Source organism: Callorhinchus milii, unplaced genomic scaffold (assembly GCF_018977255.1).
Source record: "Callorhinchus milii isolate IMCB2004 unplaced genomic scaffold, IMCB_Cmil_1.0 Scaffold31, whole genome shotgun sequence".
NCBI lineage: Eukaryota > Metazoa > Chordata > Chondrichthyes > Chimaeriformes > Callorhinchidae > Callorhinchus > Callorhinchus milii.
This window is the reverse complement of record NW_024704772.1, coordinates 2,414,241-2,438,993: the sequence shown is the minus strand read 5'-3', so window position 1 is coordinate 2,438,993 and position 24,753 is coordinate 2,414,241. Positions and strand designations below refer to the sequence as shown.

General features: G+C 43.0%; 1 protein-coding gene and 1 non-coding gene across 5 annotated transcripts in view; both read left to right on the top strand.

The window, feature by feature from the left end:
* Window positions 1-22,846, top strand: part of LOC103189451 (kinesin-like protein KIF18A) — a 32,180-nt gene extending 9,334 nt beyond the window's left edge. Inside the window, exons 8-18 of one of the 4 annotated variants that reach the window (XM_042345021.1) lie at window positions 988-1,062; window positions 2,656-2,774; window positions 7,511-7,673; window positions 8,067-8,231; window positions 8,740-8,861; window positions 9,559-9,800; window positions 17,750-18,374; window positions 19,234-19,344; window positions 19,973-20,055; window positions 21,565-21,619; window positions 21,781-21,896. In XM_042345021.1, coding sequence (XP_042200955.1) covers window positions 988-1,062; window positions 2,656-2,774; window positions 7,511-7,673; window positions 8,067-8,231; window positions 8,740-8,861; window positions 9,559-9,800; window positions 17,750-18,374; window positions 19,234-19,344; window positions 19,973-20,055; window positions 21,565-21,619; window positions 21,781-21,823 — 1,803 coding nt within the window. In that variant the 3' untranslated portion in view covers window positions 21,824-21,896. Of the gene's footprint in view, window positions 1-987; window positions 1,063-2,655; window positions 2,775-7,510; window positions 7,674-8,066; window positions 8,232-8,739; window positions 8,862-9,558; window positions 9,801-17,749; window positions 18,375-19,233; window positions 19,345-19,972; window positions 20,056-21,564; window positions 21,620-21,780 lie in introns of all 4 variants that reach the window. The other 3 variants (XM_042345022.1, XM_042345020.1, XM_042345019.1) reach the window with 3 other exon arrangements.
* Window positions 10,937-11,008, top strand: trnat-cgu. Its single transcript has one exon. It is a non-coding gene; the product is annotated as a tRNA-Thr (tRNA).
* Window positions 22,847-24,753: the final 1,907 nt, after the last annotated feature.

Sequence of the window (24,753 nt, the reverse complement as noted above, 5' to 3'; positions counted from 1 at the left end):
TGATGCCGCCCTGGGTATTGAACAGAAAAATCATATTTATTTTTTTCTTTCTTCGCTCTACCTCTTTCGGATTCTGGGCGTGTAGGCTGCTCAACCGTGGTAGTATTGCATTAAGCTTGATCCTATCCTCCTCAGGAATTCACATGATCGTAAAAGATCACTGCATAGTGATCGAGAGCAGAGATCCTGAATGGTATTCCCCTCCCTAGCCTGAGGTGCTTGAGGTCAATTGTAGCACCTATAGGATACATCAAGGATTGAACCTTGGCCCTTCTGTGTCTGACCTTTTGGGTTTGGCTGGCACATGCCTGGGTTTGTGATTAAAATCTCTGCCCGTGAGCTAACAGTTGACTTCAGTAATTCTTTAAGCTCTAACAAGTAATCACACCTCACACAAGTCCTTGCCAGGCAACACTGGCTCCCAATCACCGCCCAGATCAACTTCCTCTCACTAATTTTCAAATCACTTCAATCCCTTGCACCTCCCTACTGATCCTACCTCTTTACCCCCACCATTCCATCACCCGCTGCCTCCGCTCGGCTGGCTCCGGCTTCCTATTTGGCCCTCATGCCCTCAGTTCCACCACCATCAGTGGCCATGCCTTCAGCCACTACGCCACGAATCTCTGAAACTCTCTCCCTCAATCCCTCCACCTTGCCCCCTCCCTCCCCACCTTTATATCCCGTCTAAACACCTTCCTTTTTAAAGAGTCACCTTCCCCTTCCCTCTCCCCATGGCTCGTTGTCAGACTCCGCCACAGTGAAGCGCTATCGCGTGTGAATGGCGCTATATAAATGCAACTTGTTGTGTTGTAACAAGCAAAGGAATGGACGGTAGAACTCAAAAATAATGCTAGTCATGATTGGCAAAGTTTTTGATTGTTAAAATTGTCCCTTTTAGGTTGTTTTTCGCTCCCTGGTGTAATATTGCTTCCAGAGCACGCCAGTTTGTGTTTTTAACACTGTCTCTGTTTCTTTCCCTTTCAGCTGAAGAGTAATGTTGTGAGCCTAGACTGTCACATCAGCAAATATGCAGCCATTTGCGAGGAGCTCAAGAGAGAGGCAAGTTTGGTCTCCGTTGAACATTTCAGACTAAAATAAGGATCTAAACTCTGTCCGTGTCCGGAGATTTAACTGCAACAATATGCTCAATTCACTCGATTTCTGCAGCAGATCTATTAAGTGATTGGTAGCAGAAATCATAATTGCCAGAGAAATTGGATACTCCAACAATATGATTTAATTGCACTTATTTTCCAGGCCGGCCTGATTTTAGATTTCTGTTTTCTTAACTTTTTTGCTAATTATCCTCCCATTTTCTCCCTTTTCGCTTTGCTCCCAGCCCCCACCACAGCTAAAAAATATCTTATTAACAACAACAATTAAGCTCTGTTGGAAAGGTTCGGCCCAACATTTAAAAAGATTTAAGAAGAAGCAGAGCTTCTAAGTTGCATAGTAGTATGGACTGATGGGCTACCTGTCTGGATACCTGATGACACTTCTGCAATTCAGCAAAGAAGCTGTGAAATAAGATACCCACAGACACCAAAGCAAAGTCTGTGAAACCAGTTACTGAATAAGTGGTTTGAATAAACAGCCGTTCGAGGAGTAAAAACTGTAGAGTTGCGCTGTGAACCCTTGAAAGGAAATAAATAACATATTTGCCCGACAGTGTCTGCCCAAGATTCAATATTACAACAACTTGCATTTATATAGAGCTCCTCATACAGGGAAGTGTCCCAAAGCATGTAAATTAATTGAAAGCACTTCCTTATCCTTAGGGCTTCACCCTAATTTGATACTTCAGCCTTTCGAGTCGGTTTTGTTACCTTATAGCAGATCTTTGCATTAACCCTCAAATACACAGTCGTTTCACAGCACAGTAAATCCTGTGAAGTGCTCTTTTTAAACATCCTGATCAATTTTGCTTGCACAATGTCCTTTCTGGGCAGATTAGAAAAAGAATATCAGAATTGTTTGTCTCACGTATGTCACGTTTCCTCTCCCCTCAGCTCACATATTCTCACTTGGAGCTGAACACGCTTTTGGTCATCTTATAGTGAAGACTTTTTTGTTATGTTTCATGCTTATTCTCCTTGGTAAAAGTCACTTGTTTTCCCACTGTAAAAGTTACCCCCTCTGCTGTGAAAACCAAAACACCACAATAGAACCGTAGAAATTTACAGCACAGAAGAAGGGTATTGTTTCGTGCCAAATCCTTTAAGAGCAATCGTTTCAGTCCCACTTTCCTGTCCTTTCCGCATAATAACACTTGTAGTGCAGTATATTGCATGTTAGAAATGTAAATTGTAATTTTAAAAGAAAACGTGTTTGCGGTTTTGTGTTCCATTTTAAATCCTCTTCCGAGCATCAAGGGTTGAAATTTATTTTATTTTGCATACCGTGCACTGTTTTGCACAGGAAAAGCCATCTTGAAAAATATTTCAAACACTCCCCAGAGATGTTAAACTAGTCATTCCTCGTATCCTTGTGGAGTTGAGAAACCTCAGGGCACAGGTGGACCAGAGAGGTGAGATTGTATAGCTGCTTTCTGTGGAATTCTGTCTAGAATGCAGCCTGCAGCAGCTGGGGTAGTAACACATTCTTACGTGATTAGGTAGCGACTGACTCCCTTGAAATCTTGCTTGTTCACAGATCACACAACTGAAAGATAAGCTGAAGGTCTATGAGGGAGGAAAAACAGCCACTGGTGAAAGTGACCAAGGTCCAGCCCGGAAGGTGATTTCCAGTCAGCAACAGGTCCAGCAACAGAGGTAGGTCATAGAGGCACGAGGAACACTGCAAACCCTGGCAATCTGACACAGAGATCGAAACACTGGTGTTCCACAGCAGCTCAGGAGAGCATCCAGAAGACATTTTGGGAGGACCTTTATCAGATTAGTAAAACCAGAGGACATGGCCTGCAATTGAAGATGGGTATTTTCAGAACAAATCTACAGAAATGTTTTTTAGTGAGCAAGTAGAAACAAGTGGAACAGACTCCCTCGGGAGACAGTTGAAGCAGGAAATATTGATTCCTTTAAACAGATGAGATAGTTTTCTTTTACGAAATAACATTAAGGGATATAGCACATGGGTAGTTTGTGGCATACGACCGCCAAAAAGGTGGAAGGCGAACTAGATGGATCCTGGTCTTTTTTTCGTCTAGCATTTCTTGTGTTCTTGTTATGTAGAACTGATGAGGATGTCACCAGAAGTTGAAGGCCAAAACCCTCGCTTGGGTTCCATCATAGAATGGATGTGTGCTGCTAGTCATGTCACCACAGTGTGCTCGTGGTGTGTATATGTACAAATAACGTGAGTGTCCCAGGGTCTTGAACCACAGATTGACCTGAACAGAGGGATGTTTTTTGATGCATCTAAAGGGCAATATAGAAACCTCAAAAGCTTATTGCTGAGTAGGGTTTGACTTTTGGCTATAATTTCACTCCAATATAATCAAACCTGGAGGCTAGATCTTAAAGAGTTCCAGATGTATTCAAGGTTCTCTGAAAGGCTTGCTTAGATACAAATCTTATCCTAAGGGGCTGATCATAAGCTCTCTTCAAATGGACAATTCCTTGTTTAGTTTCAGTACTGACGGAAAGAAAGGATTTATAAGTTGAATCGCGGTCATCTCTCTTACTTTGTTTTGTTGACATTGTGATGTTGAAAGGTGGTAGTTCAGGGGAGAAAAGGCAATGTGGTATTTTGGGAATATAATTGGTTCCAGTTGAAAGCAAGTTCAGTTCACCAAAAAAAGTCTTGATTTCTATTAGAAATGGTTCCTCTGAGGAGCTCACTGCTATATATCTGAGTAATAGTGATTTGCATTTGATATAGCACCTTATCACATCTTTGAGATGTCTCAAAGTGCTTCACAGAATATACTGTATAATTTGTAGGCAAAACGCGGCAGATCATTGCGCATAGCAGTGTCCCACAAACAGTCAAGGATTGAATGACCAAATTGTTTTTTTAACATTGATTTTGAAGGGAATTATTAACCCCCGAATAGCAATCCGCAAATCAACTAACATCCGGATTCCTACTTACTGCTGGGTAAACAGGCATGTGAGTGGAATTAGGAAATTTGCCCAACATTTTGCCCTGCGAGGAATCAAACTCAGGTCCTCTTGCTTGCGAGGCGAGTGCTCTAACCACTGAGCTACAGGATTCCACTGTTTACTGACTTCCAAAGGCAATGTAAGAGAAGGAAGCCTGTAAATGTAAGCGGCTTCCCCTCATGATTTGGCAGTAACTCATACTGGGTTACAGTTCAAGAGGGATTATTCCTCTCATACCTCACCAGAGTTGATTTTCTTCACGGTGGGCATAGAGTGTGACTGTCTGGACAATTTGACCACAGGAGCAGTCAACCAGGTGCAATGCTAGTTTGCTATTGGATTGGATAGTGATCAGAGTGGGAGTTGGTCTAAATTCTCTTTGGTTTTGTTCACGCCCATCTGCTGCCCTCACTCTCCTCTCCCACCAAACCTCAAAAATCAACTTCAACTTGCATTTACGTAGCGCCCCTCACACAGGGTTGCATCCCAGAGTGCTTGGCAGTGAAAAATATAATCGTATGAAGAGGAAAAATATATAGCTAGGTATGAGAGAGAGCAGGGAATTTGGGTTAGAATAGTTGATTCCAGTAGATGAGCTGGTATCAGTGTTGCCTTCTTCTATGTTTCCATATCTATGTCTATCTTCCATGTTATTTGATTCTATGAACATGTGTAGAGCAAGAGTGCTGAGGACAATTTGTAGAGCAAGAGTGCTGAGGACAATTTGTAGAGCAAGAGTGCTGAGGACAATTTGTAGAGCAAGAGTGCTGAGGACAATTTGTGTTTGTAGTTGCTTAGTTCAAAACATTTCCAAGAAATGTACAGCCAGTGCTAGGATATGATGATGTAGTGATAATATCTTCTTTCATTTGTACCCTCAGGAACCCAAATCGGTTTCTGTTATTGTTTTCCTGCGTTTGTGGGATTTCTTTCAGTCTCATCAACGGTAACATTAGATCCAATTAAAGCCTAGTTCGTGTTGAAACATCTCTGTTTGTGGACGGTGGGTCACAACATAATATACAAACCAACTAAGGGATTGTTTCCATTCTTTTTCAATGAATACAGGAGACTTAATAAAAAGTGCTGCACAATTGCCCCGGGCAAATTTGGCCCTTGAGGAGATGAGAGGCATTTTTGGGTGTGCAGTTTGAGTTTGTTCAAGCAACCTATGTGTCATTAGGCTGAGCTTCTCTTTGTGGTGAGTTGTATAGAACGCACTGCTGTGCGATTGGATTTGTGCCCTTTGATTGTGGACTGCTGCTCAAAGTCAGGAATGTACATTTCACTTGCTCAGCATGCACCTGAATGAGACTGCGCTTGTCAAATAGTTGTGTCTTCAAACTTTTCAATGCATATTTCTGCAATGCTGGGAAAGGCAATGAATAAACTCAGTTTGTTTGTAACTTAAAAGAAAGGGAAAAGTCTGGTTCAGTCCTTCATAGCAATCTTTAGTAACCAAAAGGAACCAATACCTAATTATTATTCTTGCATTTGATATCGCGCCTTTCATATCTGGAGGACGTCTCAAAGTAAAGTGTATTAACTGTAATTTTAGGTAAATGCAGCAACCAATTTGGACATCGTACTATCCTCTTGCACAGAGCAGTGCAGAATAACCAGCCTTTTATTTGGGGGGATTGTTGGCCAGGACACCTTCTATTTCTATTTTTTTTTATATGTGTATTAAAGTGGTGCATTTAAATTAGTTGCAGAAAGCTGGTAGCTGAGTGGGCTGTCTGACATGACTCCTCATAACCTAGTAATAAACCTTGCACTCCTCAGTTTATCTGGGTGGAGGGGGAAGAGGAGTTCCTGTTGGACTACTTTGTGGAATGGGGCCATCCATGCTTAAAGTCTGATGATGAAGTATTTGTTCCCACGTTGAGCAAGTTGACAGGTGTTGAATCAGCTGTCGTTGACCCGGTGTTAGAGGTGACTTGGACAGGGTTGTCTGAAAAAATCTGAAGAATGCTTTCGGTCGATCACCCAGGTTGAGGGAAAGTTATTTCCCTTTACAGACTGTTAAAATGATTGATTGCCGAACAAGTGGCCTTGGGAGTTTGGAGGAACTGAATGAAGCTGGTATTATTGTGAGCGTGAATGATTCTTACACGTGTGTTTGTTTTAAAAAAAGCACCTTAGGTTTTGTTCATTAGGAATAGATTGTCTTCCAGCAAGACTTGTGCATCACTATACCGTATTGTCCTCAGCAGGAATGCCGAGGTGTGAGTGAGCTCTTTCTGCTGGTCTCTGCTTCACAAACTACCAGCTGCAGCCTGCATTCAACATCCCGCCACCTATGTGAAGGGAAAAGTGCAGACGGCATTCTGTCTGTTTTGGGAATGTTGTCTGCTTGCTGGCTCCTGTCCCACTTGCCCAGGACTCCGGCTGAGAGGATGTGATGGTGACAGCTAACATTTCAGTTGTGTGCCTGTGGTGATTCTGTACGAGCTAGGGCCATAGATCAAACCCATGCTGCCAACCCATTGACTAGACTTTCCTTGGGGTATATACCTGTTGACACAGCTAATAATGTCCCCTGGTGAAATCAGTTTGAATGTTCGTAGAATAGGGGCTTGATCCTGAGGTTCCAGGTGGGGTATTTAATGTGTTGCACTGCTGGACTGTCTGCATCCAATTTATTTAACAAATCAATCCTCTAATGTCTAACTGCTGACAATTATTCACTTTGTAACGTGCCTTCAGCATGTTAAATGCACCTTTTGAATTGAAAGTCTCTAGGCCCCAAACTGCTCATTTGCAACAATTTTTATGATACTCTTTACACTGATTGGCCTCAGCTCACAATTATATTGCCTAAAACTATTGCTGAAATCATATTAAAAAAATTATTGCCCCTTCCCTAAATTTTCTTTCATTTTTTTCTCCTCTCGTAAAAGGTAGTGATGTTTTCTTGAGTGCTGTTCTAACAGTCCTCCAGCACTCATCTAAATAGCCAATCTTCAACTGGTTATTGCAGCTAACTAGCTAACAGATAACTGTCCACATACAGGCACCGAGAGATTGTTTGCTAGCAAATCTGGAGTGAGAAGTAGATTCAAAATGGCTGAAAGAAATTGTACAAAGCGTGTTTTGTACCAATTTTCTTTGAGTAGTAATTCCCAACACAACCACATCCCATGGACAGAAAACATCTGGAGGTGTTCCCATTGCTGTGACTTGCACTTTTTCCCCAATTTAGGAGATGCGACATTCCTCTCGGGCTGTTCGGCTGAGTGCGACGCAACTGAGCATCAAATTGTGGGCACCTATCAAATCCAAGGATTATTATCATCTAACATAGGATGATGTGAACTCAGGAAGGTGTTGATGTCTCTCAAGTCTAGTGGAGAGGATGCAGCCTGCTTCCTGTATGTCCAAGTCACAGTATCATTTGTATTAATATGGCTGTTCAACCATTTTCTTCCTGTATTGTCTAGGCTTGAGAAGGTTCTGCAGGAGTTTTTCACCAGCCACCAAGAGATTTGCAAGGATCGCATGGATCTGGAGTCTCGTTTGAAAGAGATGGAACTGAAAACATGTTTTCAGCTGCGTGACCAAAAGCGGATTAAACTATTGTGCACTGAACAGAAGGTGGAACAGGTAAAGTCCTTTTTCTTTCGCTAATTTCAAAAGGGTTGTTGTTTGAGGTCAGTTTGCACCTCATCGACATGTTGACTTGGAAACTATCATTGGCTGGTGAGTAAGTGGGTAAAAGAGAGACAATATCTCTTGACTGCTCGGTGGTTGGGCCCATGTTGCAGATTGTGATACTGACACTACTTTACAGTATATTCTGCCAAGCGCTTTGAGACATTTCGAAGATGTGATACTATATCAAATGCAAGGTTTATTATACTGTAAAGTGAATTGACTGTATGGGCGAAAGTACCGTGTAACCTGGATAACCTATTGTGTACTTACAGGACAAAGAATATGTGCGCACAAGCATACATCGCATGAGTAGCACCCTAATAGTTTTTCTTAATTTGACAGGCCTCCTGTAAGTTTGAGCGAAGCCAGGCGTCTTCCAAGATGCGCCACACCCACCTCTTAGAGAGAAAGCAGCAAGCCGAAGAGAGGTTCAAAGCAAACGAGAATCAGCGAAGCCAGATGGAGAATGAAATCAACTTGGCTGGCAGTAGCACCTCGGAGCCTGAGGTAAAGGAGGGGTTAATCTCCCATTTAGGATGGAATGTAAATCAAACCAGTTCCCTTTAGGCATCATATTTGATCTTGACAAACATAATTGCTTCCTGTTGTGCTCCTGATTTCTGCACCCATTCGGTTTTTCTCAAAATATATCTTGGCCTGAAATTGTGGGTGGAGGCAGAGAGCTGAAGGTGTATGAGATACTCAGTGAGCAGATACCAAGACTGATGCAGACATGCTCCTTTACTGATATTTGCTTGGAATCCCTGGAGCTGAACCGAGGAGTTCCATGTCACTGTTTTAGCAGCGCTTGAGGTCCACCTTCTCTCACTCTATCATGAGTGGTGATTTAGTCAGCCTGGAAAGCCACTATCCTCCAGTTTGGAACGTGTGTGCTTCTGAGCAACCCGCGTGGTCACACTGTAACACTGGTAGAGCTAAAGAAAGTGAAAGTGAAGGGAACAAAATTAGGGAACGTGTTGTATTGTGAGCCAATCTCCGATTTGTTGCTGAACAGATCTTGAAGCTGAGATTACGAAACCATGAGTCAGCGGTGGAAGTGAGGAACTTCAAGCAACAGATCAGCCACATGACCAACTTGATGATGCTCCAGGAACGAGACAGCCGGCAGACTGAGAGGTAAGGAATTCACAGCTTGAGCAACTAACGCACGAGACCCGGTTTAAGACGAGTAAATTAAATGACCTACCTGTTTTTAAGGGTTCAAGCAGTGACAACCAACTTACAGAGTAGACTCACAGTGGAGTTTTAAGTGCTATGAGACTCCACCCTGAGTGAAAGGTGCTGTAGTCCTGTAGCTCAGTGGTTAGAGCACTCGACTTGCAAGCGAGACACCTGGGTTCAATTCCAGGCAGGGCGAAACCATGGGCAAGTTTTCTTACTCCACACGTTTAATAATAATCCCTCCAAAACAAAAACAAAAAAAATTGGTCAATTTCAATCCATGACTGTTTGTGGGACGCTGCTGTGCGCAATTGGCTGCCGCATTTCGCCCACAAATATACGGTCAATTCATTTTATAGCATGTTCTGTGAAGCACTTTTTGAGATGTTTAGAAGACATGAAAAGCGCTATATCAAATGCAAGGATTATTATTATTATAAATGCAAGCTGTTGAGTTAGCGATGAACCAAATCTGCTTTAGTTTGAGCTTGGAGGACAATTCTGGGGCTGCAGTTTGAGGCTGACACTAAAAATGCGCAATTGGCTACCACGTTTTGCCCACAAATTATACAGTCAACTCGCTTTACAGTGAAGCGCTTTGAGACGTCTTGAAGATGTGATAAGGTGCTGTATAAAACTCTTCCATCTTTAGGCTGGTTACGAGTCTGCTGCAGGTGGTACGGAAACAATTCCATGCACTGAAAGGGGCCAACCTCGCGACCACTGAGACCGTGTCTGAATTCAACGACCTCGAGCGACAGGTGCGGGGGGAGAAAGCGGTCCTGTGGGCAGATCAAGTAACCGAGGAGGAGCCAGAGGAACAGAATAACCAGCCCAAAATACTAGCCCTAGCTACAATTTCCAAACTGTTTGAAAAGTCCTTCGATGTAAATGGTGAGTCTTTCCTCTTTGTTTCAGGCATTGTATATGCACCAACCTACATACACCCAGACTAGCTGGCATACAGTCTCACTTGCACGTCTCAAGAACTTCCTTGGCCACCCTTTCTACCCCTTCCCCACCTTCTACCCCTCTTCACCCCAATCCTCTGCTCGAGTCCAAATCCTTGACTGTCCAGGGCCTTGGGATGTCCTACAGACGTGAAAAGCTCTGTAGAAATATAAGTTGTTTTCATATTCAATTATAACTGCGTTCCGCCCAGAAACCATTATCCATCCCCGTCTGTACCCATCCCTCTTATGTCCTCCAATGTTCTCTCAACCAGAAGCTTTGATTTTTTTTAAAAGCAACAAAGCTCCTTGTTGGGAGCCTGACCCACACACCCACTGCTCTGTGTGGGGCAATAAGTCATGTAATCTCTAATCCCACATAAAGCCATTTATGGTATGCTGCTCTGATTTTATGGGTTTTAGACATATAACTGCTTGCCTCTTACACTTAGCATATGAAAGATCGGAATCTAGTGTCTCTTCCTCCCCTTGCTCGTGTTCTTAGGCTAGGAAAGAGCCAAGGTTCACATTCTCCTCACAGTCTATTGCAAGACACTGAATGCAATGCCCAGTCATGTGTGGGAGTGTTTCATCTCCTCAGTGGAGAATTTATTGGATTCGGGGGTGGGGGGGGGGGGTTCGTTTGTAGACGTATTAAGGTTGTGCTTTGTTGTGTGTTTCGTTGATCTGTGAGGTTTAACATTGCATTGAGCCGTACTGTCATTTAGCAATCAGTGCCTCATCTTGTGCTGTGTCACTTCACGGTGACCAGTGTGTGTGTGTGTGTGTGCGTGTGTATATATTGCAAATATATATTCAAGTGGTTTACTTTATCATTTCTTGAGGGCAAACACTGCTCTGAAATGTTAACTGCATCTCATTAAAAGTGTGGCTGCTGATCTGCATTAAACACAAATGGGCTGTAAGACTCTTAAAGGATTATCTGAAAGTTGAAGCAATTAGTTAGCAAAAAATCTTGATCTTTCAAATCCGTGCCCTGACAGCAGGAGACATTTTTATCAGTGGAATTCGAGCCGCCTCTTAATACAGATTTACAGGCAGAGTGTAGCTAATGATGGAGTCCTGCAGCTTAGTGGTGAGAGCACTTGCCTCGTAAGCGAGAAGACCTGGGTTCAATTCCCAGGCAGGGCGAAGCAAAACATTAGGCAACTTTCCTCACTCCACACGCCTGTATTTACCTAGCAGTCAGTATGAACACCTGGTTGTTAGTCGATCAGCGGATCGCTTTCCGGTGGTAATAATCCCTTATTTAAAAAAAATTTTAAAAATAATAATTTGGTCACTCATTTCACTACCGTTTGTGACACACACGCACGCTGCATAACTGGCTGGCATGTTTCGTCCACAAAATATAGTCAATTCACTTCACAGTATATTCTGTGAAGTGCTTGAGATGTCTCTTGTAAGGCGCTATATCAAATGCAAGGATTATTATTAATGATCGCTCAGCCTTTTAAAATGCATGATAAAAAATCGTAATCGCCATTCAATTAATTCCTGCACCTCCAACAGCACGCACGCCTTCGATATCTAACTGGTATCTTCACTCCAGTATTAGAGCTAACTTTGTAATGTTTTGCAAAACTTTTGCTGAAGTGTCAATCACTGCGCTGGCAGACTCACCAATCTAAAGCTGCCACAGCTTTAAGTTGTTTGCCTCCAAATGTTTGCTTGCAACTGTTAGAAGTCTGGTGCCACTTATCTTTGAAAAGCAAAGCATATTTACAGTGCTCCGTTTCACTTAATGATCTGAATAGTTTAGGGGCTTGTTTGACCCTCAACTATTCTTTCTACCCACATCCGTCACATCCCCGCCTCGCCTACCCCACCATTGGCAGGTTGGCCTTCTGCCCCCAGCGTCTGGAACTCCATCCCGCAGTTCCTCTGCCTCATCCCCTCCCTTGCCTCCTTCAAGACCCATTTCAAGACCCTCCTCTTCGACCGTACTTTCGATCAACATCCTTTCCCCGCCCCCACCATCCCTAGACCCCCAGTTCGGGTCCAAAACACTGACTGTCCAGCACCTAGGGACATCCTCCCGGTGTGAAAGGCACTGTACAAACGTAATTTTGTTGATGTTGAATTTTATTTTGTCGGAATTGGTTTCATCTCTGCTGTTTGGTAACACCAAGCCTCCGTGGAATATACAATGGTACCTTCCAATTTTGGATGCATTATAGCCCTGCACTGAATAATGGCATGTGCATACCTTGTTATCCTTTTATTGGGCCTTTGTGTACAGTATAAAAATAGACTAAGGATCTGTGTAATCATTCTGGAAGAGTGTTTCCTTTAGAGACTAAAGTTTCAACAATGCACTGCTCTTTAACCAATAAATAGACATGCAAAGCATTTTGTCGTTGGCTGTAAATGTGGCTGGCTGAGAATCATGAGATAGAATAAGTCTCAAGTATATTGAGACATAACTAATGGTATATTTTAAAATTGTCTGCCCTGCCACCTGGGTTCAATAAAAAAAATACTCCTTGAATGGGATGTGGGCTCCTTGAAACTGAACTGGCTCCAAGATGACTTGTTTGGCAATGTAATGTCAGCAGTCCTGGCCAGGCGGGTCCACAGTTTTCCAGGGCGCTACTGATAACAACCAGGCCAGTCTGGCTCATCGGCAGGCCTTGGAAGGGCACACCAGTCACTTAGAGGCAGGGATTTTTCCTACTCTGCTCCTGTTAACCTTGCAAGCCAAAGCCTTAACGGGTAGAGTGGTCCTAGCCGTACAAGCTGTGGGAAAATTTGCCAGACATTGCTTTCAATGGCAAGCTATGCAGTTTTAGCTAATTAGAATCCAGCTGTATTCCAACTGATATTTGGCTAATTTTGATCATCATTCTGTATTGAGGGCAAGTAAATTATTATTTTATCTGTGCGGTTGATATGGCGCCTTATCACGTCTTCGAGACGTCTCAAAGCACTTCACCGGATTGAGGAGGGGGTGGAGGAGAGGCAACGTGGACACACACACTATCACTTCTGAGTGAATGGATTACATTGATTATGTAATTAAGAATGGCCACCGATTACATTCAGTTTGATCCCACCCTCTGATATAATGTGGGTGTTGCTGGATTACAGTGGCTAAGTAATGTTTAAATGTTTGCAAAGCTCTATTACATTTTCCCTTTCCAAGCTAGCATTCTTGCACTTTTGGCTGCAATCTGATTCCATTCTCACTTTATCCATGGCAATGTCAATCCCGTCACATTACAAAGCAAGTCATTTACAGTAAATCATTCTGTCATGAATGCTTATTAGTGTAAGGTGCTGGCATTTCAGTCTCTATTTTAGTTTACTATATAAAAGATATCCGTTTGATAGTTTGTGCACCAGCTGAACTTTATATTTAAGAGTTTGGACATAAATCGTCCTGGAGGTTGATCCACAGGAAGGATTTGCTATTTTATGTCAAGAGTGTTCTGTAGCAAGCTTCAAAAAAAGTGATTAAAATTCTTTCGATTAAAATTTGAATTGCAAGATAGATAAGAACTCTGTTTAACGACCTTTTGGAAAGAGGAATGTTCTGGAAAAATTATATGTGCAGATGGTCACAGATGTCTAAAAGCATTTTACAGAAGTTACATTGAAGTGTAATGATTAAAACCCGGGAAAAGTTGGAAAAATTATTGGTATTGGAGTGTGTGCTCCTCCTTTACAGGAGTACAGCATTAGTGTAGCTTGAAGCACTTTGAGATGTCTCTGACGTGATAAGGTACTACTGCAACACTGCTGTGCCCAATTGGCTGCTGCGTTTCGCCCACAAATATAGTCAATTCACCTTTCAGTACATTCTGTAAAGCGCTTTGAGACGTCTAGAAGATGTGAAAAGCTCTATATAAAATGCAAGGATTATTATAATGGTGGAGCAAGATGCCCATCCTGGGGGAGGTGACTATGCACGGTCGAAGAGGAAGGTCTTCAGGCACAATCTGAAAATGATGAAGGAAGGGGCAAGGCGGAGGGATAGAGGAAGAGTGTTCTAGAGTTTTGGGTCACAGCGCATCAAATCAAAACCAAATCAGCAGCTTATGAAATGCAAGGATTACTGTTTTTTAACTTCATTGTTTTAGGCTATACACAGCATACTTCATTCCGTTCATTCCTGTAAGTGGAGTCCAACTGGCTATGGTACCATATAAACTTTCTATTCAGCTCTGGCTGGCACCTTTTTTTTTATTACTTCCCATTGGAGCTGCTGTGGTAACAGCTGGTGAATGGGGTTGTAGTGAAGTAAAGCCACAGACATTCCTGTAATGTGATTGCCGGCCTGAGCTTCATGATTATACCATTGTTTGTCTCTTAAGCAGAGTTTTAACAACATGTGTGAACTTTCAACAAGTGGTCCACCCAAGGCTTCAGGGCTCGATTTCCCCATTTGAAATTGTCTCGTACCCACACACACACAAATATACACACAAGACAGTTCTGTCTGTCCCAGTTTCTACCAGCTGTCACTTTGAGCCTTCAATGGGTTGAACAATTTGAAAATTTGTTCCCCGAACATCACCTGAACTTCTTGGTGCAAGTGAGAACAAAATTTGTAGGTCCTGATGTAAATGTACGATTTAATTGTATCTGTTCTAAATCTTTTCATTAATATAATTCCTTTTGGCATTGAAGATAATTGCTTTTTCTTCAACGTAGTAGTTAATAAAAAAACATTGGAGTCCTCCCTCATCAATTAAAGTGTTGTCTGAACGTCAAAACCAATTAGATAGTAGATTTGAGTGAGGCTCACTTGCCTTGAATGAGGCAATGCGGGTTGTGAAAGGCATTTTTTTCTTTTACCACAAGGTGATCTCGGAGCCAAGTTAAGTCTCGCCGTTAAGTGGAAGACCTTGCAATGCAAATTCAGAGATGCTTTTGCTGGGTTGTTAGAATGTACAGCAAATAGTAAAAAAAATTGACCTGTGTATTCCGGTTCTTACCATTTTCCACGTGTTATCTCCCTTTGCTCAGCGCACACCGGCCTGTTTCATGTCTCCTGCCATATCTGCCCCACCATCAGCAGTTAAGGTCACCAAGCCCCAGTCTAATTTGTTGAAACCCATTACCCAACTGATGTTTGTACTCCATCCCTCTTATTCCTCACCTGTACCCCTCTATTCCCTTCTGACTAACGATTGTATAATAATCCTTGCTTTTGATGTAGCCTTATCATGTCGTTGGCATGTCTCAAAACGCTTTACAGTTCACAGAATGTATTACAAAGTGGATCGACTGTATTTTGTCGGCAAACAAATATGTATAACACTTTCTCTTCATTACAGTATATTGATGCTTTTTGCTTCCATCCCAGCTTCTGTCAGTAACTCCGCATCGTCTTCACCCACCAGTATTCTCTTCCACATTTTCTTCACCCACACTTTATGATTAGGCAGACTCATCAGTGATAACCTTAGGGTAGTGCATCTGAGTCTGATCCTGGACATAGTAATCCCCTGCATATTCCATGCTTTCGGGTGCAATTTTGTTCACTGGGACCGCTCCTGCTGTAGCTGAAACCTCAGCATTGACCAGTCATCAAATCTGTGTGGCTGCAGCTCATTTTCTAACCAGCCAATGGCTTCCAACAACTGAACAAATTAATGCTTCCTATTTGGCTCCTGAGCAAGCTGTGGTTTGGGAATGATGTTGGCTGACACTTATCGCTTAATCAGCTGTGTAATTTTTTTTACCCACAACATGTTGAAAGGTATGTTGAATGATTCAATGTGGAAGTACTCGCTTTATGTCTGATAAGCAAGAGCAACATATAGTGATTGAGTAATAAAGCTTTCATTGGGCCTGAATCAGGAACAAGCGGTTGAATTACTCCCATTATTATTCAATAAATTGTGGTTCCCTATCGCGCATCAGCCTGGGTCAGAAAGTTGTAGGTTGAAGCCCCACATTGGAACTTGGAACTCATGTAGCCAAAGATGGAAAATAATAATAATCATCCTTACATTTAATATAGCACCTTATCATGCCTTCAAGATATCTCAAAGCGCTTCACAGAATATACTGTAAAGTGAATTGACTATTTTGTGGGCGAAACACAGCAGCCAATTGCGCACAGCAATGTCCCACAAAAAGTCAAAGATTGAGGGACCAAATTCATATTTATTTATCTTTTCAGGAGGGATTATTATCCCAGAAAACGATCCGATCTTTGCTGGAATTCCAGCAACCTTGGGTTGCTTACAGAAACACCTTCATTAAGAATGATTCTGTCAATTGACCTGTGTTTTGCCTATTAGCTCCCAACACATTTCATTTCCCAGATGTTTTCAGTAATGAAGGCAGGCACCCTCCACATCCCAGGCACATTACTTTCAATTAAAGCGAGTGGGAGGGGGCTGCATTAAATTGATTCTGCCACAAGTGCCACTCAGCGCCCTGGGAGAGTAGTAAGCAGGTACCTTCTAGTTTTCATGGGGCCTGAAAAGCGACTGCAACCGTGGATGGCTCTGTTGGGGGTAACTGCGACCATAATTAAGGCTCTTAAACAGCTGCATTTCATCTGCTATTAACAAAGGTTGGATGAGTTGATAGAGAATTACAAATACTGTCAAAAGCCAAGCTCAAATTTCAAAGAACCTTGGCTCGGGAACCAGAGAATGGGGGGTGGGGATGGTGTGTGAGGGCGAAGTGACCTCTCATCATGATTAAATTCTAGTTCACGCTGTTGATTGCAGAGTAATATTTCCAGTTCTTTGACAAATATGTATCCCAAGTGTCTTCTGTTCCGCTTAATGACCGCAGGTTGAAATGAGAGAGAAAGCAAGCGAGCGAGCACATTGTACAGAGAAATCTTGCTGTGTGAAAAGGTCCGGTTTCTCTAGGGATCCCTTTTCACATCAACAATTCGGAACAGAAATTGTTTTTTTGTTGGTAAACCGCTATTCTCAGCAGTTTTGAAGCCGACTATAAACAGAGTCCCGGTTAGATGTCTGTGTGGCTTTTGTTTAAACTTAGTCAAACATATTGTCCCAAGTATTGCTTCAGACCAGGAGCCATGAAACTGTCAGTATATATCTTGGTTTTATAAACTATTTGATTGTTACCAACAAACTTCCCAGAGAATTGCAAATTTTCTCAGAGATTCCTAAACCTCTAATCCGTGCCATCCATTCGTTCAATCGATCAAAGCTCTGTTTTTTTTTTAAAAAATCCTCTCTTAAATACAATCTTCACTGCTGCTTTTTATTACTTTCCAATTATCTGCTCACTTTAGGTTGCTGATTTATGTTGAGGTCCAGTTTCATGGACAGTGGCTGCTTTCCAAGGCCCTCGCCCAAGTGGCCATGACAATGAGTATTGGCTGAGTGGAGGGAATTGTATCCGAACCCAATCCTGTCCTAACCAGACATGCCCTCCAGGCACACTTTCCAATAGGAGTTGTTGGATAGAGGTTAAACACTGGATCCATTCAAATTTTCAAGACTGAGGTGGATAGGTTTTTGTTAGGTCAGGGTATCAAGGGATTGGGTCAAAGGCGATTACTCGCAAGCAAGAGGACCTGGTTTGATTCCCGGCAGGGCGAAACGTTGGGCAAGTGTCCTTACTCCACACGCCTCGGGGTCACCTAACAGTAAGTAGGAACCTGGTTGTTAGTTGATTAGCGGATCGCTTTTCCGGGGATAATAATCCCTTCATAAATGAATAAATAATTTGTTCACTCAGTCTACGAATGTTTGTGGGACACTGCTGGGCACTATTAGCTGCCAGTTTCTCCCACAAAATATCCAGTTAATTCACTTTACAGTATATTCTATGAACCGCTTCGAGGCGTCTTTAAGACGTGATGAAGCGCTATGTTAAATGCAAGGGTTATTATTGTTATTGTTGTAGCTCACTATCAAATCTACTTTTCAGCTCCATCTGCAGAAGTTCCAAATGGGAAACCCACAGAAAGCGTGAAGTTGGAAGTTCCATTGCGCAAGCGGCTACCTGCAAAGCGGTGCCTAACCGAGCTCAAGCCATCGCCCAGCCATCCTCTGCGGATGCCTCTGACATCGTTGAAGCGCAGGAGAGAGAACGAAATGGCCTCGGAAAACCTTTTCACGCCCGAAATGCAATCAAAGCGCACCAGGAAGGCTGCGTTTCGGCCGGGGGCCATTGCGCCCAAAGTGTACGCTCTCGCTGGGACCCCGAAAGACAAGAAACCCTTCTCGAACCGGAGCAACACCCTGAGTGGTGAAGTCGCTAAATCAATGACGCCGATTCAACAGGCCGTTCAGAGACAATACTCGGAAACAGTCACCAAGGCCAGGCCGCCCTTAGCCACCACCACTCCCAGCAGCTATAACTTTCCCTCTGACCCACCCGTCACCGTACCGTCAAGCAACCAAGATTTAAACGCAACATTTGACCTCACCGATAAGTGTGAGAAAGCGAACTTGGATACCACAATAACCATTGGTTCAGTGGCTCCTCAGGGAATGAGGGTCGCAGAGCCTCACACCATCTTTCCAAAGCCTGACAGCATCTTTCTCCAAAGGTTAATCTTATTTTGTTTATGTTGACTCAATACCGTCATTTATTTTGAGCTCTTCTGACTGTCATTAAAAGAATCACAGGTCTCATGAGGATCTTCCCAGGCAGAAATTGTCTTGCTTCAACACTGTGTGTAGTCTAGTCCTGCCTTAGATTTTGTGCTCTTTTTAGAATTAACTATACCGCACAGAAGGAGGCCATTCGGCCCATCTTGTCTCTGTAGTTTTGGGATCCAGCACTCAGTACCTCTGTACTCCCAATAACTTAACTTAATATTAATAATAAGAATATCCTTCTCATTTGGTAGAGCCCCTTTCATTTCAGGAGGATATCTTGAAGCACTTCACGGCATATACTTTAAAGTGGCTTGGTTGCGTATTTTATAGGTGAAATTGATATTCATAGATATTGCTGCAATTAAATTGAGAAACCCAGCTGAATGATTCAACCTCACAAAGCAAGGATGATCCCAACTTCAAAAAGAGTAGTGGAGAAGTGTATAAGCAACAGTGAGTTGCTGCCAGGCTTGAGTTTTAAATGTTTTTTTGTCTGGTGGGGGGAGAGGGAGAGAACGCAAGCCACTATGGAATTCCAATCTCAATTCCCTGGAATTGCCTGCTGTACTTTGATTGTGTCTTGCACTATAACTTATCCTTCACATACAATGAACCCAGCTTCCTTCCACTTTCATTTAGGCGGGATTTAAAAGTTGGGAGGGAGAGAGCAGGCAAAGGCATTGAGGGAGATAGTTCCAGAGTTTAACCATTGTTTGTAAGGGTGGGGGGGGGGGAAAGAGAGAAGAAAATGTGTGCGTTTTGTTCTACATTTTTCATTCTTTGGCATTCTTCCTATTGCCCCTGTAGGTTAGGGCTACCGGACTTCCCCATTAACGACCAGTCTGCATCGCTGTACAGAAGCAGGCAACAAGTCATCGCTAACAGGCCAGCAGTGCAAAGAAGGAGGCGATCTCTGAGGTTAGTTCGCAGCAGAGTTCAGGAACCGAGGACTCTTATTAATTGAATACTTCCTTGAAAGTTGACTCTCGCAAATTGCTCAGTTTTCAGAGCATGTCCCTTCTTAAAATGGAGGGCAGCTCGAAGCTCTAATCTTCCTCTTGGAGTCCTGTAGCTCAGTGGTTACAGCACTCCCCTCGCAAGCGAGAGACCTGGATCCCAGCAGGGCTAAACCTTGGCCAAGTGTCCTTACTCCACGTGCCTGATAATAACCCCTCAAGAAAATAAATAAAATAATAATTTGGCCACTCAATCTATGACTGTGGGACATAGATGTGCGCAATTGGCTGCCGCGTTTTGTCCACAAATATATAGTCAATTAACTTTACGGTATATATAGTGTGAAGCATTTTGAGACGTTTAGAAGACATGTAAAGCGCTATAATCAAATGCAAGGATTATTATAACAGACTAGTTGGTCCAGCTAGACCTTGCCGATGTCCATTTGAGTCTCCACGCCTCCTTATCCCTCTCTCCTCGTGTATGCATTAATTTTTTTCATAAATTACAATGACATTATTCTCTTCAACCACAACTACGCAGTAGTGAGTTCCACGATGTTGCCATTTAACACTGCTTTGTTTTCCAGTGCTGGCTCCTTGCGGGTCAAAAGCCAGCCACACCTGAATAGGCCCAGGAGAGTCCCGGTTGGCAGAGGTCGACCAATACCAGGTACAGTAGGTTCCCCCCCCCCCCCCCCCCCGCAACCCCCCAACTTGCTCCCCCATCGTGAAGAACACACAAAACCACCTTGTTCAGAAAAACCCAGCAGATGCATTCACCCACAAAATACATAGTCGATTCACTTTACTGTATATTCCGTGAAGGGCTTTGAGACGTCTCGAAGACGCGATAAGGCGCTGTATCAAATACAGGGATCAATATTATTCCTTACTTAATGCTTGTGTTCTGGGAAGTCACAACATAAAATGTTCAGGTTCTCTGGAAAATAGATAAATCTCACGGAACACCTCTCCACCATGATAAAATGAGTGTTTGAAGTTGAGATTTCTGTATTGATAGTAAAATACAGCAGCACTTTCAACAGCACATTTTACACAGTTTTGAGCTTGACAGTGATTTTATTTTTATCAATGATTCCTTCGCTCATTTAGGTTGCGCAGTCCCACTCGTCATTCACTAAAATAGGGTAGGCCTACTTTTGTTGTGGGTCTTGGACTTCACAAACAACCATCCAATCCTCACTCGGATTTGGCCTCTGTTGGAATCTCATTGCTGTCAAAGCCTTGTTGCTGCCACAACGACGACAACAACTATAGCCTCTATACTGGAGATGTGTAGCTGTTGCAGCTTCTCTGCAAATGTACCCTGCCATTATACCTGTTGTATATGTACCATATACAACAGGTATGATGTACCATACCTGTAGTGTCTACCATCTGTCCTGTCTTTCTGTCTGTCTGTCGCAGAAGCACTGACAAACAGAGGAACTGATGCTCGAAAGTGTGTCTTGCACAGATGTAACCATTTATTCCTTTGGAGAATCAGGCTTGGGATCAACCCAAGAAAGGAATAAACATTAGCATCTGTGTTTACTATTCCATGCTTCAGCATTAACTGGATTATATTTCAGCCAACGTGTGTGGGGGGCGCTTCTCTGAGAACCAGCCCGAAGTGCAGTAGACCTCTTTTAGCTCCTGTAGGTCATATCAGAATAAAGGTTCCCTTTAACCAGCAAGAGATGCTGGAAAGAATGCTCCAGAAACCTAAGCTGGCAAGCGCTTCAGATGAGTAGTTTAGGAGAGGGAAGTGGGGTAGAGATGTTGTGTCCGGATGAGTTAGTCTTGCTAATTCTGTGTGCTCTGCCCCCTTCACACACACAAACACACATTTGCTGACAATATAGTTACAAATCCAGTTAGACTGAGACTGAGTGAAACTATAGAAATATGTAGGAAACAGGAACGTCCTCGCCGTGGATTTGCAGAGTGCTTCTCAACGGTTGAGATCAAGGCATGTCAGCTTGTAAAGTAAAGTCCGTCTCACCCCGTTTGTAACTGACTCGGTAGTGCCTATCACCAAGAGCAAAGAGGGAGAAGAGTAACATTTCCCCATCCCCGTCTTCTCTTACTCTAAGAAAAGCAAAGGTCACAACACAAAGAACAAGTGTAGAGTTTCAGCAATGGCTCAAAAGCTCTTTTATTCACTCCCCCTGTGTAGAATTCCGAAGAAGCGTATTCAAGATCTTACCTGCCTCAAGCAACCATCAAGTGTGGTAATCACTGTGTTTTTCTGCACTTGTTACCGCTGTACATTATCACTGGCTTCACTGACTATCGTTGGTCCCACAAAATAAGAGCACGCACATCAGTGCAGTAGTCGTAGCTTTGGACCCAGTTATAAACCATGACTAAAGTGCCTTCTTCCTTTGCGCAGCAGAAAACTACAGTCCTCGTCCTCGTTCAAGCAGAAAGATTAGCCCGGCCTCCGGTGAGCTGCCAACCTTTTCAGTCGCCAAAGACTTGCCACGGTCCAACGTGAAGAATCTCAAACCATTGTTTAACTTCCGCCAGAAATCTGGTATGATGACGTAAAATGGCACCTGTATCTAAACAGCTCTCGCTCGCCCCCAACTCCCCATGTCTGAAATGAGAACTGTTCACAAAGTCAGTCCGATTCCTGCCTTGGACCTCTGTCTCCCTTTTTTTTCTCTCTGTCTCTTGTAGTTTTGGTAAAGTTTCACAATTTGTTTGCATGTCTTGTATAACTGCTTCATCCCTCTGTTTGGGGGAAGTTAGAATGATCTTCGATGCAGGACTTGATCACTGCCTATGTCTGCCACAGCTGATTAACGTGACACAGTTCTGCAAGACCAATTCTTTAGTGGTCTGCTTCTGATGATAATTGTCTAATTTACACAGTACTTGAATGGCACTACACCAGTGGAGCTTAAACGACTGACCTTTTCAACCCCCTCCCCCAGTCATCTGTGCTAAAGCCGCGTATTAATCACAAGAACTGGGAAGGATAAACCCAGTGGAAGGTATTAAGTGGACAAATTGGATGAACGGCTTCTTCACTCTCGTCCTTTAAGATGTGACCAGAATTCCGTCAGCAACGATGTCAAGAGTCCAGGACAGCCTCGCAGTGGGTGCAAAGGAAAAAAAAAAAAAAATCCTATGGGATAGACTCCCATTGGGCCTCAAGGCAAGTTGCCAATGAGCGCAAGCAAGGCTGTCATTTCCAACCACTGCCAACTCCAGATTGCGTAGCAATAGTTACTGTTTGTAATAACAGTGGCAGCAGATGCTGCGTACTACTTACTTACTGACTGCCTAGGCTGACAGACCCTCCAATGAAGTACTGGGCCTCGCACTGCTAGAGATGCCAAGGATGAGACACTAAACCACAATCCTGTCTGCCTGCTAACAATCCTGTGACACTGTCGAGAAGAGAAAAGAAAAGAAAAAGGGAATTTCTCCCGGTGTCCTGGTTAACAGCGCCCCCCACCCCATAAAATTGATCATTCACTTTGACTTCCCTGTGTTCAAATTGGCCAATGCGTTTGCCTATGAATATACACAGTCCATTCACTTTACGGTATATTCTGTGAAGCGCTTTGAGACGTTTCAAAGAAGTGATCAGGCGCTGTCACAAACGCAAGGATTATTGTTTTGTTCAGATTTTTTAAAATAAAAAATCATGCCTCCTGCTTTTCGAGCGGGTTTCGTCCATGACTCCAGCAGTTCGGTTCACTCATTTAAATTCTGAGAACACTGGATAAGAAGATAACTGGATTTTATTTACAGTTGGCAGGCGTACAGCGTATAAATTGTTAGCTCGCGTGTTCTCCCCTCGGTATTTTGATTTACTACCGCTCCTTGCAAACTGTGCTGTGAGGGCGAATGGATAAGCCAAGACCACCATATACCCACACGTCATAGTAGGAGTTCCTTTTCAGACGTTGCAACAAATGCAGCACCTGCCGTGACAATTCAAAAAGAAAAGTGCAAAAGAGAATACAATTGTTTGGAGTAGTCTGACAACACTTAAAGTCCTGTACACTGACTATTGACTGATCTTTAGACACAGATCAGTGACTTATAAGGTCTGTTTTTTAAACGTTCTGTTGAAGTATAACTGGAGCTGTTATTTCTTCTTAAACATGTATATGTGTTAGCCGTGCAGCCAGACCCGTTGTCTTATTAGACTGTTGTAAATGTTAAGTGTGTAACCAGAGCTGTACTATTTTGTTATTAAACTTTCTTTTAAAAATATGGATGTCTGAAATGAGCTTTTTAGATCAGGAGTTTGAAGCAGCTTGTAACAACGGTCGTAATCGTTGAGATGTACATCTCATTCTGTGTTTCAATTCACTTTACAGTACATTCTGTGGAGCACTTTGCGACGTCTAGAAGACGTGATGAGGTGCTATAACAAATGCAGGCGTTATTAACAAATGGAGATTTTGTCTTTATACATGTGTAAGGTGTGCAAATGGAGCCATTGTGACTCAGTCAAACTCTGAGCTTTGCGGTCATTTATCCCACGTGTTCTGTACAGATGCCAGTATTCTCACAACGGGCTGTTGGCCCTGGAATCTTTTTGTTTGTTTTTGTTTTTATCTTGTCTCCGGAGACTTCTGATTCACCTCGTTACCTTGAAGGCAGTTACATGAAGCTTGTTTGTAACGGCTTGAATTGCAATGTTTCATTAGGTGCGCTCACAATTTTACAAGCTGTCCGTGCAAGCTCACAGTTTGGTCTTGCAACAGCACGCTGCATAGTAGTTGGAGAAAGGGAGAGCTTAAGAGCAAACCCCGTCGACGCAACACTGGAAGAAATGTGAATGATTTTTTTGATCTGTTGGGAGAGCAGCAGCCATGAAATGCAAACAGTCAAGTTATCCTATTTGCTGAGCTGACCTTAAAAGTTGTTTTATGCTTAATGGTGCTCTGTGGAGAGTGCTGAAGTAAATACAACTGAATGGCTAAGCAGGAAAGGTTTGTATAAGGCCAATGAATTAAATAAAACAATAACAATCACTCAATCCACAACTGTTTGTGGGGCACCGCTGTGTGCAATTGGCTGCTGTAGTTCGCCCACAAAATATGCAGTCAGTTCGCTTTAAAATATATTCCATGAAGAGCTTTTGAGACATCGCGAAGATATGATCAGGCGCTATACTAAACGCAAGGATTATTAATATAATGAATGGGTTGTTGAACTCTCACTGCATGATGGAGTCTCTATCTGGAAATCCTTATGGACAGCTGTTGGGTCGACACTGTTTTGACCGCGCTATCTTTGCCCGCCTTCACAAAGCGAGGGAATAGCCGAAGGAACTCCACCCTGACATCTGGAGCTCAGACCGAGGTAACTGAATCCCACACGCATTGGCGACACCCAT